This window comes from Cyprinus carpio, chromosome B14, assembly GCF_018340385.1.
Source record: "Cyprinus carpio isolate SPL01 chromosome B14, ASM1834038v1, whole genome shotgun sequence".
Taxonomy (NCBI): domain Eukaryota; kingdom Metazoa; phylum Chordata; class Actinopteri; order Cypriniformes; family Cyprinidae; genus Cyprinus; species Cyprinus carpio.
The window spans coordinates 5,863,618-5,877,989 of NC_056610.1; the positions used below are offsets into that span (position 1 = coordinate 5,863,618).

General features: G+C 37.5%; 1 protein-coding gene across 1 annotated transcript; it reads left to right on the forward strand.

The window, feature by feature from the left end:
• The first annotated feature begins 529 nt into the window (after positions 1-529).
• On the forward strand, positions 530-7,993 carry nexmifb (neurite extension and migration factor b). Its single transcript, XM_042737843.1, has one exon. The coding sequence runs from the start codon at positions 839-841 to the stop codon at positions 4,529-4,531; it is 3,693 nt and encodes a 1,230-aa protein (XP_042593777.1). The 5' UTR covers positions 530-838; the 3' UTR covers positions 4,532-7,993.
• Positions 7,994-14,372: the final 6,379 nt, after the last annotated feature.

A 14,372-nucleotide genomic window follows, 5' to 3' on the forward strand; every position in this document is an offset into this window, starting at 1 on the left:
TTAAGATGCTATAGACTAATTAGTTAAAACAAGCAAACCAGTCTCTCTATAAACTAGCCTTATATCTCTAATACAGTGCTATTTTTTTCTGTTATTTTTTTTATTAACTGTTGATTTTAAAATGGAAAAAAAAGCTCATTCTGTGTACTTTGTTAATAAATTTCATGATTCATCAGTAAATGTTTATCTGCAAATAAATATTATATAATCTTTCATTTAAATGTAATATCATTCTCCCAAAGCCTTATCTGCAAGCAAAATAATATCATCCAATTATATCAACACCCATGATCCAGTCAAATTCTGATGGTACTTATTTACTTAAGTACCACCATTTCATATTACAAAAAAAGGGAAAAAAGGGAAATGCATTGCAGTGTCTTTAAAATATTATATATATATATATATATATATATATATATATATATATATATATATATATATATATATATATATATATATATATAGGGTTGTAGTATTTAATAATATTATAAGCTGTTAATATTGTGCTTGTTTTTCTTTGCCTAGGTTCACATAATCTGAAGAATAATCTAAAGCTGTATGTGGCAACAAAGCTGAATGGTGTCGCAGATGCTGCCTTACACACATCCTCCAGAGCTGCTGCAGTGAGCACAAAGAGAGACGACTTGTTCTGCCTCAGTGCTAAATTGGCCTTAAAGAAGCACCACTTATCACAGCCACTGTCAACACAAACTCCTTTAGAGGACCACCCGACTGATGAGTCCTCAATCTACACAATATCCCTCACACCCTGTGCTGCCAAGGGCTTGAGCCCCCTGGGACTTACCAAGAAAATCGCAACCAGTGGCATTTCACCATGATCGAACCCGCAAGCATTCCTGGGCTCACACAGGACTGTTCGATTCAGCAGAGTCGCACCTGTCCCACCTGCTTCATTGAGACCAAGGACATGTCCAATGTAGAGGCCAACATCAACCTCAAAATGGCTGACATGAGCCGAGACTACAGCACTTGTCCTATCTCTGATATTAACATGCAATGCATGAGCACAAGTGAGACGGGAAGTTATGGAGACCAGCTCCTCTCGGATCAGCTTTTGAGCTTTCCTGTCCCCAAAACTCAGCTAGTGGAGAAGAAGGACACAGAGAAAACAGACTTAGATGATTCGGCCTCCAAAAGCCTGTATGAGGGCCTGCTGTTAGACAAGTGCAACGGAGAGGATGGTTTGCTTACTAATTCAAATCAAGACTGGGGCTACTTTGAGTCCTTCATTAGTGAGAGTAAGATGGAATTGCTGGATCTCTGCTCCAAGAACGAGCTCTCCGTAAATCTCTTCTCTGAGGAGGACGTGGACAATTACATGTTTGATGACGATGATGACTCCACTCTGAGCAGTGACGTGTGCTCGTTAAAGATCCGCTACGAGTCCTTCCAGGACAACATGAGGGAGAAAACCAATGTTCTGCAAGAAGAAACCCAGTTCAACTTTTTCCCAAGTGTCTTGGTGAACTGCACCAAAAAAGAAGCTGGTGTGGTGAAACGAGCCGTAGATGAGCTACCCCCTAAATCAGAGGAGCTTGGATTTCAAAGTGACAGCAAAGGGGATGGAAATGACTGCTCCGAAGAGCAGACACCTGATTACAGCCCCAAAATGAACTACTTCATTGATTCAAGCAACTCAGCTGATGACTCAGGGGAGTATAGTAATGACAGCTCCTCCACCGTTTCCTCTTTTGACACCTTCCAAGACAACAGGCCCAAAAACTTATTCTCACGAAAGAATGCAAGCTGCTCCAACCATCTGAACTACGGATTGCGGGCTATGAGAAAAGTAAGGTATAGTGATGACTACTTGTATTATGTGGAGTCCACCGAAGGAGAAAGAAATGTTGAAAAGCGAGAGAAACCACCAATTGGTCCAAAGCAAGAAGAGGATCTTGACTGGTGCCCTAAAAAGAGACGAAAATACTCTCGCAAGGATCCACCTGTAATAATCAAATACATTATCGTCAACAGGTTCAAAGGAGAGAAATGCATGGCTGTGAAGCTGGGCAGAATTGATTCCGACGACACGGCTGTAAGCTTAAATGAGGATACAATCAACAAATATGAGAAGCTCGCACCTCTGAAAGATTTCTGGCAGGAGAAACAGAGAGAAAGAGAAGAACAGCTTAAGCTTGCAGCAGGAGATAAACACAATTCTCACCACCATGCCTTCAGTTCCAGTCCCCCCAAAAGGAAACACAAGCTAGCACACAGGCTCAGAATTCAGAGGATTCAAACTGTGGAGCAATCACCCAACAGACAGGGCCTATTTGCCTCTGATCTCAGGCAGGAGGTTGCTTCTACAGATGAAACTGTCTCCATGGGAATGCCATTAACAATAGCCACCAGCTGTGCAAGAACATTAGACCCAAATGACATCATACACACTGCAGCCCGGAAGAGCAGATCACAAGAGAGGGAGGAAAGGAGAATAGGGAATAAAACATTCAGAATACAGAAATTCAGAAGTGAAGCCAGACTTAGGAGCAAGAAAATGAGAGACCTTGTGGAGAATAGCGAGAGCGTGACAGACCTGACAGACGTTTGCTCGCTGCAGAAAAATATGGACGCAGTAGGAGGTGCTGAAGATGAAAACGTCAGCCCAGCTGCACACAGTCCCCGTTTGTGTGAGAGTCAAATGGCTAATGCCACTGAAAAATTTGTTTTTGTGTCTAGCACCTGCTCCCCTAACAAAGAGGCATCATCTGAGAATGTTGCCCCAAGTGTTTCCGTTATTCCGGGTGGCTACCTGCAAACATTGTTAGATGCCTCTGATTCTTCAGGTAGCACCGGTATGCCGTTTTTCCCCCAGCAGACTCAACACTCGTTGGATCTCTCTTTGGAAAAGCAGCAGTTCACCTCTATTCAGCTAGCGCAAAGCTGTGTCCTTTCTCCCCCATCAGAATCAGAGCTCCAGCAGTCACCCCAGAATTGTCCGACTCTCACCCAAATGTGGCACCCTCAGCTTGGTCCCAACAAGCAGTTCACCACTGCAGATATTGCTGAGTCTGTGATCCAGCCCAGCAGCTTCACTGGAGAGATGGCTATGCCGTTGTCTGAGAGCCTGACCGTGTCAGGCTATAGCCAGCTGTGTCTGGAGGGCAACAGAATGCTTTATGAAAAGAATTACATGCCTGAGCAGCCGTTACCTCCTGACGGTGAGTTTCAGGCATGTCAGGGGCAGCCACAGTTTCAAAGAGCCACACTGCACACTGACAACGGCCGGCTCATCAGTTTTGACTCAGTTGGCTCGCTGTCAGCTACTTCTAGCAATTACAGCTCTCTGAGTCTTAAGTCCTGCGAGAAGGATGGCGAGGATGATGTGAACGAGAACTTTCTGGCCCACTGCAGTCCAAAACTGGTGATTCAGCAGAGTATCGATGCAATCACACCCCTGAGGGAGTCTACAGACTTGCTGGATATCTCCAACTTCACTCCGGATAAATTCAGACACACATCATTGTCAGAGCTCTCTCCCCCAGAGACGCCTAATTTATCCCCTCAAGTTATGGGCCGTGAAATGAAGATAGCTGGGAAGGCTGCTGACCTCCAGGATGGGGCTAAGATGACATGCACCAAGGATGTGGACTGGAACTGCAAAATGATTGAGCAGCAAAATATGGCTAGATATTCAGTAGATGGGCATGATTTTCAATTGCACATTTTTAACGGCGAAGACAACTTAAGCATGGGGACAAAAGAGAAAAATCTAGCTGACTTTGATGGTGAAATGATGAGTGCAATCAAGGGGACTAAGGCAAAGAGGAAAAATAGCAACAAACAAACTGCAGGACAGGGTACCAAAAAAAGCAAAGCACCAAGAGCTCCTAAAACAGAGAAGGGCAAAATTCCACGTCAGACTTCACGAGCATCTAAAAAGTTAAAGGCCTTACTTGATGAGAAAGGTGGTAAAGGCCAGACTGAGAGCATTGCTCATTTGCTGAAGGACAGCGGATCTGAGGAATGGACAGGAATAGGTAGTTCAGAGAGCAAAAGTCAAGTCCACGATGACCAGCGGGAGTTTGAAGAGCCATCCAACATCTTGTCAAATATTGTCTCAGGAATGGCTGAAGTACAGAGATTCATGATGGCCTCTGTTGAGCCAATATGGGGCCCTGCAACAAATATCTGCCTGCCCTCAGAGGCTAACAGCCTTAAATCAAAGACTCTCAAAATCCTAGCAGGAACTTCATCTGACCCCAAGAAGAAAGGCAGTTTGGCTACTGGGGGCACAAAGGGCAGAAAAGGTGGGTCGAAAGGTGGCAAACACCAGGCAAAGTTTAATGCCTCCTTGCCTTTTTTCCCTCAGTTGACTTTGGGCTGCAACATGTTTGACAAGCCTAACCTTGGCACTCCTGCTATAAATGGGCCAGCGCACAAAAAGATGTACCGTCACAAATCCAGTGCAAAATTCCCTCGGATTGAAAATCTAAAGGGCACGCGACCTGAACGAGAGCCAAATAAGGACATATCGTTAGTGGCATCTTTTGAGAAACTGAGGTAATATTTTATATCTAGCTGCTGATGCACGTTCCTCACTTTCCCACTTCCTCCTCATTTCTTGACATACCTACACTGACTCAAGACCAGAGATGCATGGAATTACGTTATCCTTTATTACCCCCTCCTTGTTTTTGCCCCGAAGAGGATATTGATATCTTGCATGAGAAACTTCTTGTACTCGCAAACTACCTATTGATTGATTGTGCAAGGCTTGATTGAGATTTTAAATGACCATGGCTGCATTTTTCTTCTGCATTCTTGTTTTTGCTGTTTTTTTCCTCGCAGTTGCTGATTAGTTTTTGTCTGTAGAATAGGGGAAAAAAAAACTTTAAGTGCAAATTCCATTTTTGGACCTTTTTTGTTCATTTCTCAGTGATTCTTGCTGCCCTTATGTAATTATATTTCTCTCTTCAAACATGTAGCTATTATAAAATGTCTTTGTATGAAACAAGCTCCCCATTTGGTTATGTATGCTGAAACAGATGCCCTGTTCTCTTTTTACCCTTTTACTGCCTGACTTTTTTTAAGTGTGAAATGCTCAGCCCCTTGTCTAGGATAACAACATCCTTGGCAGATCCCTAAACATTAACAGCACACAATGGAAAGACATATCAGATTAATGTTGTTCTAATTTCTTAATGTTGGAATGTACTTATGATTTTCTCTTATCTACTATGCTTTTTACAGGAGTTGTACTGGAAATTGTCTTAGAGGGACATTTCTATGCCATGGAAATCCCCAAACGCTTCATTTTTGCTTTGTTTTTTATACTTTCATTTAAATTATGATAATAATAATAATAATGGTATTAAATGATAATGCATATTAACTGGAATAATGTATTACTACTAACAGATTATTATTATTATTATTATTATTATTATTATTCAGTATCACTGTACAGAAACGAGCTGTTTAAAGCAAAACATGAAATCTATCCGTGTGCCAAATGTAATCTTACTGTACACATTTATAATCTGTATGAATACTGGGTGTTTCATTTACTATCCTGATGAATGCTGGCTGTTCTCTTTCAAGACTTGGCAAGATCAGACATTTGTTTTTGGTTAGTAGTTTTGTTTTCCTTGGGGACCCTATCGTTTGAAGAGCACCTGCAGCTGACAGTGGTACAACCACTCAACCAAAACAACTCAACTCTGAACTTTTTTTTTTTACTCTTGTCACCTTAATTATCAAATTCAATGTACCTCAGCATTACGTCCGCTTAGAATCAAAAAGAGAAGCAAAGATGGACTCTTCTAAACACAAGAGGAGGAAAAATCAGAAAGGTGGACACGGATAATGTTATTTGAGGATGGTAGCTGTCTGGTATCACTCGACAAGCAATTATTTCACAATCTACTGTAACAGGAACTGTGAACAAAATGTTTCATATGTGCGTATTTGTTGAATGGAGTATTTTTCATGTTTAAGAAACTTAAGAATGTCTCTTTTGCTTTAGCCCACTTTTACACATTTCCCTTCCTGTTTGCCATAAATAGTTAAGTAGTATCCTGTGTGAACAATTACATCTGACAACAACATTTTTTTTTTATTATATTTTAAGTGTTTTGGTGAACATGCTATGTTTTGTTTCATTCATTTTAATCAACCCAGGCTCATTGGAAATATGTGCTTGTGGTGATGTTTCTGCAATGCCAATATTATGTACCTTATTCCATTTTTCGCGGCAGTTTGAAAGTGAAATGTCCAGTGAGTGGAGCTAAAATGCTTGCTCAATATGTGACCAAGACCACGTTTTTATTACATTGGTACAGTCACATATTGTACCATTTTTATAACGTTGCTTCAGGTATATATTGCGGCAGGTACATATCAAAATTCAAATGTTCAAGTAGTGTAGCTTAAAGGTTAACGCTCTATCATGTTCCCAAACCAAACCTACCCATGCTAACTGTGGTATTTTAACTTATTTCTATGGTAGTTTGAGCTGTTAGTTTCACAGGATTAACACCGGAGCGCTTCACCAAACAAGTGCAATGCTGTATCGGGTGCGCCACCGAGCAAACTTCTGTTAGAAAATCATACATATGAAGCTGTATTTGTGATGCTAACGTTCAAAAGTATCATTTTTTAAAATCTCACAGCATGTTAAAATCGTTCTGAGGTCATGACATAATATTGTGTGATAAATTGTACAATCGCATTGTACAGTTGTCTGAGTTTTACTGCCTCTAGTGTTCATTTCAACTGGAAACTGCAGCGATTCGTACACATAGGTAGGTTTTTTTTTTTTTTTTTTTTTTTTTTTTTGCAGAAATGTAGATAGAGGCATGTATTTTCAATGTGCCTGGGTAGGTTTTATTAGTGGCACATTAGTGCCCCCTAGGTTTTATCACAAATTTAATCTTAGCTGGGAAACCTTTGAAACCAAATTTGTCCTTTGATCCATTGGCATTTACCACACATAAATGAATAAATTACACCTTTGATTTAAAAGAGTCACTCTAGGAGGATATCTCAGGTAAAGTAATGCCTTACCTATAGCTTTTACCTTTGAAAGATTTCACTCCGTCCCCTTCTGCCTCCAGCTGGCCATGTTTAACAGCAGGATGATGCTGATGAGGAAACTGCACATGGGCCGCTCGCCCGTCTAGCCTGCCTTCTCTCATTTCTGCCTGTTGTCAACTGAATGTACTTCAAGTTTTTACAACATGCCACTGTTAAGCTGCCTCCTCCTACTGGTGCTAAGAGGGTAACTGTATTCGCCCAGAAATTATGACAAGGATTATAAGAATCAAAACCCTACTCCTCTCTTTATGAATGTACAATAGATGGTTCTGTTTGATGTTTTCACAACACAATTATTTGTCATTAATTGGAATTGCTTTTGCCTTTTTGTTGGAGAAATTATTGAGCTTTATAAATATTGTCTAGAGTTGATACCAGAGGGATTCTTAATTAACTCTCGACATCACAGAAATATTGTATATTTTTCTCTGTGCCAATTTGTAAGATATTTTGTATGTGTATATTTTTCTTAGAAAGTGCTGTGAAGTATTAGTGTGTGTGTGTGTGTGTGTGTGCGTGTGTGTGTGAGTAACCTTTTTTGTGCCTCTGTAGGCAGTGAAAAGGATGTATAATGATGAGCTTTTGGTTTTAAAAACCAAAATATTAAGAAACAAAAAATTAAAACAAAAAAAGACTACATTTTGTTGCAAGTTTTGTAAGAGGAAACTTATCTTGTTGTGAGAGTGTTGTGTTATCGTGGAAAACACTTATAGGCTAAAAGGTACAGACAAAAATTGTGAACTATTTGCTGTTTTATAGATTTTCATGTAAATTATTCTTGTACTATTTTATGTTGTATCTGTTGCAAAGGTTTTAAATATTTGTGAACAAGCCTGTATGGTGAAATGTACTATTGGTAACTTGCTGAGTTTTGTAATAATGTTTATGGAGTACATATACAGTACAAATTAAAAGAAGATTTTGAATGCTGCCTTTTGAATGTGGTTACACTTTTTCCATCGCTTTACTCTGTTAATGCCTAGAATAAATGTGAACAAAGATGACAGTAGCTGATGCCATTGCTTTTCCTAGTGCATTTAACCCTTGTGCAGCATTATATATTTTACGCCGTTGAGTGCATTAATGACTAAAAATGGTCACATATTAAACATTGCCTAAAATATTATATAATATTATTATTTTCCACTTTTACTAAGTTAAATCTTTTAACCAGGATTAGTCCTCATAATAACTACCAAATATTTATTTATTTCGGGATTTTAACCCTTTAAATTCCAGTTTTGTTGACGATACCATCAAGAGGAAAAAACACAAAAATGTAATTATATTCCATATACTAAATGCGAAGTGAAAACCTTGGCTTTGGATTATCACAGTCTTGAATATGTCAAAGATTAGCCTACACCACTGACACACACACACACACGGAGAAAGAGAGAGAGAGAGATAGACAGAACGGGTAAAATATGACCTTCAGGATATTGTGATTTGTCACTCGCCTAAACACCATGTATTATATTTAAGCCCTACACACACACACTCTTGTCAACGCAGACACACATTGCTCTCAGACATCCACACATACTCAGAAACATCATTTTAGATCATTGAGCCATTAAAATGCTTCATAACACAGTCAATAGTGCCCCTAGTGGAAACCAGGAAAATAACGTGCATTTCCACCCATAGGGAATACCTATGTAGTGACGTCATCTGGTGGAATACACTATATAATGCAAATATAATGCTTTTGCTTCAAAATGAAAGGAGGTTTCAACATAAATTAATGTATTAATGATGGCCCCGGCTTTAAACGACGTTTTAATGAGTTTCAATGGGCCATTTTTGGTCATTATGGTGCTGAGTGTTACTATTTGATCTACACAGTGTGTGTTACATATTTTGCAAAATGGGATCAAATTTTTTACATTTATCCAAAAAGTCACAATTTTGCCAAATTACATACCATTTGCATTAAAACAACCAAAATGGTCCAAGAAATTAAACTGCAAATGACGAAAAATGTCCCTAATGCAGCACAAGGGTTAAGTTAGTATATTTATAAACTTCTTATATCCACACTTACATTTAATGTGGCATATTCATGTGTGCCCTCTCTCTCTCTCTCTCTCTCTCTAAAAGTATGGCAATGCATGCCTGAATGGTAAATATGACATGAATTAGGGTTTAATTAAATGTTTACCCATCATTATCATGGTATGTTCTGGTTGAGAGTATAAATGACTTCCAGTGACTGAAACTGTTGTTGTGTTCAGTTTTTAATCCCATTATGTTCTTGGTTGTTTTATATTTGTCTTAAATCAGAATATTGTGATACTTTTGTAATATTTGTTAGGTAACGTTTGTTCAACACTCAGAAATAAATGTACAAAAGCTGTCAAAGGGGCAGTACCTTTTCAAAAGGAACACCCTTGATCCCAAAGAGCGGATAAAGGTACATATTAATAAAAGGTACCACCCCAGTGACAGCTTTTGTAACTTTATTTCTGAGAGTGTATGAAATGTATGTGCTTTCTCTAATAGCCTATGACTGGTGCATTCGTTGGATTTTATTATTTTTTTTTTTTTTAGTTAAGGTAGAATGCTTTTTAATTTTTTTTTATTTAGATTATAACGGATACAGTTTAGCATTGCACATGGTGTGTTAAAGTAAAGCTATTTCAGAACTGTAGTGAACTGTTATCATTATTATCATTATTATTATTTTTCACTTCCCCACATGTTGAATAGATGTCAATCAAATCTTGAAAGAGCTTCAAACTAGGACTCAGAATTTATCGGGTAACCGTTAACAATAATGTTCTGCATTACATTAATTCACATATTTATCATAGATTTTCTCTTCAATAGTCAGGTGAATGAATGTCACCAGAAACACTCTTCTGTCAGTCTGTCAACAGACTAGATGAGCTTTGTTTATTGTTTTCTCATTTGAAACTTTTACTCATTTTTGTTTGAGTTTCATTAATTTTCCACATTTATTGCATTTGCTGTATTGTGAACAAATGTTTAAAATAATATGAGTTATTTATTTAAATACCTGTTCATTTACATTAATTACCTTTTCAGCAAGTTGATGAAGAGATGAAAATCTTAAATCTGTTTTTTTTCAACCATGGAGAAGTTTTAACATGCATTGACAAAGATACTGCCTCTAACTTTCCTGCACAATGTTTTTGAACCATTAGTTTGATTGGACACACAGCCAATGACACTAACAACAAAATATATGGTAAGTGCCCCCCTTCCCCCCATTCTTTCTTTGTAGCTGATAAATCTATTTGCTTTGTTATTCTAACATGCACTATTATGAGATTATTTGTATTTTCCGATTCTTATTGTTTTGCCTGCTTCTGTGACCCAGAACAAATCTGCAACCAATGTTTAAATGTGTCACAACACACCAGGTGAGAAGACTGGATGATCTATTAGATAATATTAGAAAAACATACAGTTCCTTTATGTGTTAAAGTAAAGAAATGAGCATGATTAAAGAACAACTAACACCTCCAAATATTATTTCTTCTTACTGAATAAGGAAACTGACATTCAGGTACTCAAACTTGACTATTTTGGCCTGAATTTCAAATGCATTTACAGTCATAAAATTGTCTGATGAAATAACTACACTAAACGTTTGTCCTAAGATCCAAAGAACAAGCAGAAACAAAAAAGTAAGCTTTCATGAGACATCAGAACCACAATTGGAAATTTATACATGAATGTTTTGGACTCTTACAAAGATATTATTAATTAAAATGTATGCTATAATGGTTAATATTAAACTATGACCCAAAAATGACAATTCTGTCCTTAATTACATCAAAACCTGTATGACTTTCTTTGTCCCATGGAAGACAAAATAAGATGTTTTGAAAGTCCACATTAAAAAAATTGCCTGGAATTTACGCAATTAAAGAATATTAGGCTATTTTGCAATAAATAACTGTAGTCAGACGTTTACTGTGAAATCAACGCATGCTGGGTCATTTTGTTTTAAATGACTGTGAATGAACAGCAGAATGATGCTTGCATCACGGTGATTTACTGCTCTTGTTTTACTGTGAACTCACTTTATAAAATTGTCTTTAACTGTGCCACTATCAGAAATGTACCCGTTTACTACTGTAATTGTTTTGAAGTCACCATAATAGTGATTGGTGATCCCATTTTTTTGGGATCTCAGATCTTGTATATTCATATTCAAATTTCTGATCTAGTCATGTCAGAAGTGTGACAAATGAAACATTTTTCTAGATGGTGACAAAACAACACTTACAACGTAAACCCATTATTTTATATATAAAGAGAACAAAAAACATCTCAAGTCTAATGGCATGACAAGTCGACAAATAATAAAAAATACATAAAAATAACTACTTAGTTTGATGCCACCTCTTCCAAACACCTATTACTGTACATGAGAAACATGTAGATATTGGATAGAGATATTGGAATATATATGTCGGGTCTCAGGCCTAATCACCTGCCTTTTTTGGTGTGTGTGTGTATTTGTGTGTGTGTGTTTGGATGGTTTGACAGCTCACCGCGTCTGCCTGTTTGAGTTTTCCCCGCCTTCCTTGTTTCCCCGTTGTTAACCTTAATTGCTCGCAACCTGTTCTCTATGTTCTTCTAATTTTTTCCCTTTATTATTCCCTGTGTTTCTCTGTCTATTGTCAGACTGTTGTTACTCGTTCCAATAGCTCCGATCTTCTAGCTGATCTTGGTACTCACCTTGTCGTGTCTTGTCCTCAGGCTCCAGTGTGTTTAGCTGTTTTCTCTGCCCCTCTGTTCTTACAAACGCAGAGCTCCTAGAAGCTTCCAGCTGTCAACCCTCCGGTCTCGGCGGTCATACCTACTGAACTGTGGAACGTTACTCATCTGCTTCGACTTCTCATCCTCTCACTACGAGCGAAACTGTGGAACGTTACTCATCTGCTTCGACTTCTCATCCTCTCACTACGAGCGAAACTGTGGAACTTTACTCATCTGCTCTGCCTCCTCTGCTTAAATAAAGCTCTGTGTAAACCCGCATCTGAATCCAGCCTGTTTCTCCTGACAATATATGATATATTCCATATATGATACACACACACACACACATATATATGTTTGTGATTATTGCTCTATTTTACAGAATAACCTGCATGACAACCAAACATATATAAACAGGCTTTGTCCGGGGCCCTGTGATGAGAGCGGCCTTTGTGGTTTAGACTATTCACTGAGCCAGGAGATGGGCCCTGTGAAATGAAACATTGGCCCTGCTTCATTGGTAGATCTTTCAACATTTCTTAGATGTAAGAGGTGTCTAAATACCATGATCTAACCACTGGAGCACCACAAGGTTCAGTACTTGGCCCCTTCTTCTTCTAAATATCTTCATTAGGCCCACTGATACAGGCACATGGCCCATCCAATCAGACAATCTCACAATCCCAATGTTCTTTCTGCTTGCTTTTCAGACATTCAACCAAGGACTGCCACCAACTTGACCTATTGTTGTCAAAACATGTGGGGCCTCATTTATAAAATGTTGTGCAGAAACCATCCTAAATTTGAGGGGCAGGTACTCAAAGTATATAAAGGGATTTTAATAGGGCTGTGCTCCTTGCTGATACATGTATGGAAACAGATGCCTCTGTATTAATACAGCAGCAAATGCCTTGACGCAGTTTCGAAAAAGAAACACAGAACAGAAAAGACCATTTTTTAAATTCTTTTTTATTTATTTTTTTGCACCTCTTAATTACTCTGGAATTAGAAACTTGATATTATTATTATTATTGTTTTTTGGTATGGTGGTTTTGCTGTTGTAAACCTTACTGTTGCTGTCTTAATTAAAATAGAAGTCTTTTCTAATATTGTTGTGAATTTATTAATTTTTTGAATGATAATTATAATAAAAACAGGATTGATAAGTATAAGGATGAGAAAATCGGTATAAACCTGTTTTTCCAGTGTTGTGATAATTATTTTTAAGGCAGTCTATGTTTTGTTTTTTTTACAATAAATACTGTATTAATAATAATTCAAAGTATGAATAGATTTTAGTCAGATAACAAAAAAGACAAGACCCCTCGACACCCTTTAAACTTTAACCAAATAAACAGCAAGAACGAAAGAGAACAGGCACCTTTTGTTTATACCGGTGTGTGTAGAACTACGTTAGCTGCATTTTTAATATTTAATAAACATTTTATTTTGCTTAAATGTAAATTCGTCCCCCACACTTTATTCGGGCAGGTGTGTTCATGTAAAGGTTTCTAGATTTAAATCTAGATTTAAATTCAAAGAGACAGTATTGATAGTCATGACCTGATGTTTTATTTGATCTAATGTTAACACTCTCTGGCAGTGTTTCATTCATACTCAAAGCCAGAGGGCGCTCTTGTGCAGAAAGTCCAAAACAGACTCAGAGAAGTAATATCTTATGAGTGCAGGAAATCCCTAATATAGACAAAAGCATCAGGCTATGTCTGTAGCTGAGCTGAAAAAATAAATAAAAGCAGAAACATTTTTACTGATGACACGTGAGGACCATAAACACACGATTGTGAAAATATATGGTTTATGTGTGTTTTCAAGTCATCTCCAGGTAATAAATAACTAAACTATATGAATACTGCAGTACTGATTCACATATCATTTAGTATATAAACTATACATTTTGTGCTATATTCTGTGATAAATAAATAAATAAATAAATAAATAAATAAATAAATAAATAAATAAAGGTGTTGTTAGTAGTCTTTATAAACCAATCATAAATGTGTCAATAGGAAAATATTGAACATAAATATTATAGCCCCTGGCTGTTCCTTCCACAGGCTACACACAGCAATATAAACAACAGCTGTACATGCTCTCTTCATGTCGTTCTTGTATAATAATAATAGTTTAATAATATAGATAAACAAGCACACAGCTCCGCTGAGAACTCCACTTACTGGCACCGTGGACGTTATTGAAGGCATCTGGTAGCACGTTGAAATTACTAAAGGCAAAGGTGTCTGAACCTCTGAATGTGAGGGATGATCCCGGATGAGATCGTCAGGTGAAAGGCCATCATGTGGATAATTTTATTTATGGCTAAATTATTAATTTTACTAATAGTTAGATTGGGCAGGCCTTTACGGAAGGGCGTTTAATTACACACACACACATATATATATATATATATATATATATATATATAAATATATATATAATATATATATATATATATATATATATATATATATATATATATATATATAAAATAAAAAATACTGCCTTGACAAAAGGGCACTGGGCATCAAGGGGAAAAGGGGCAGGTTCTCAAGCAA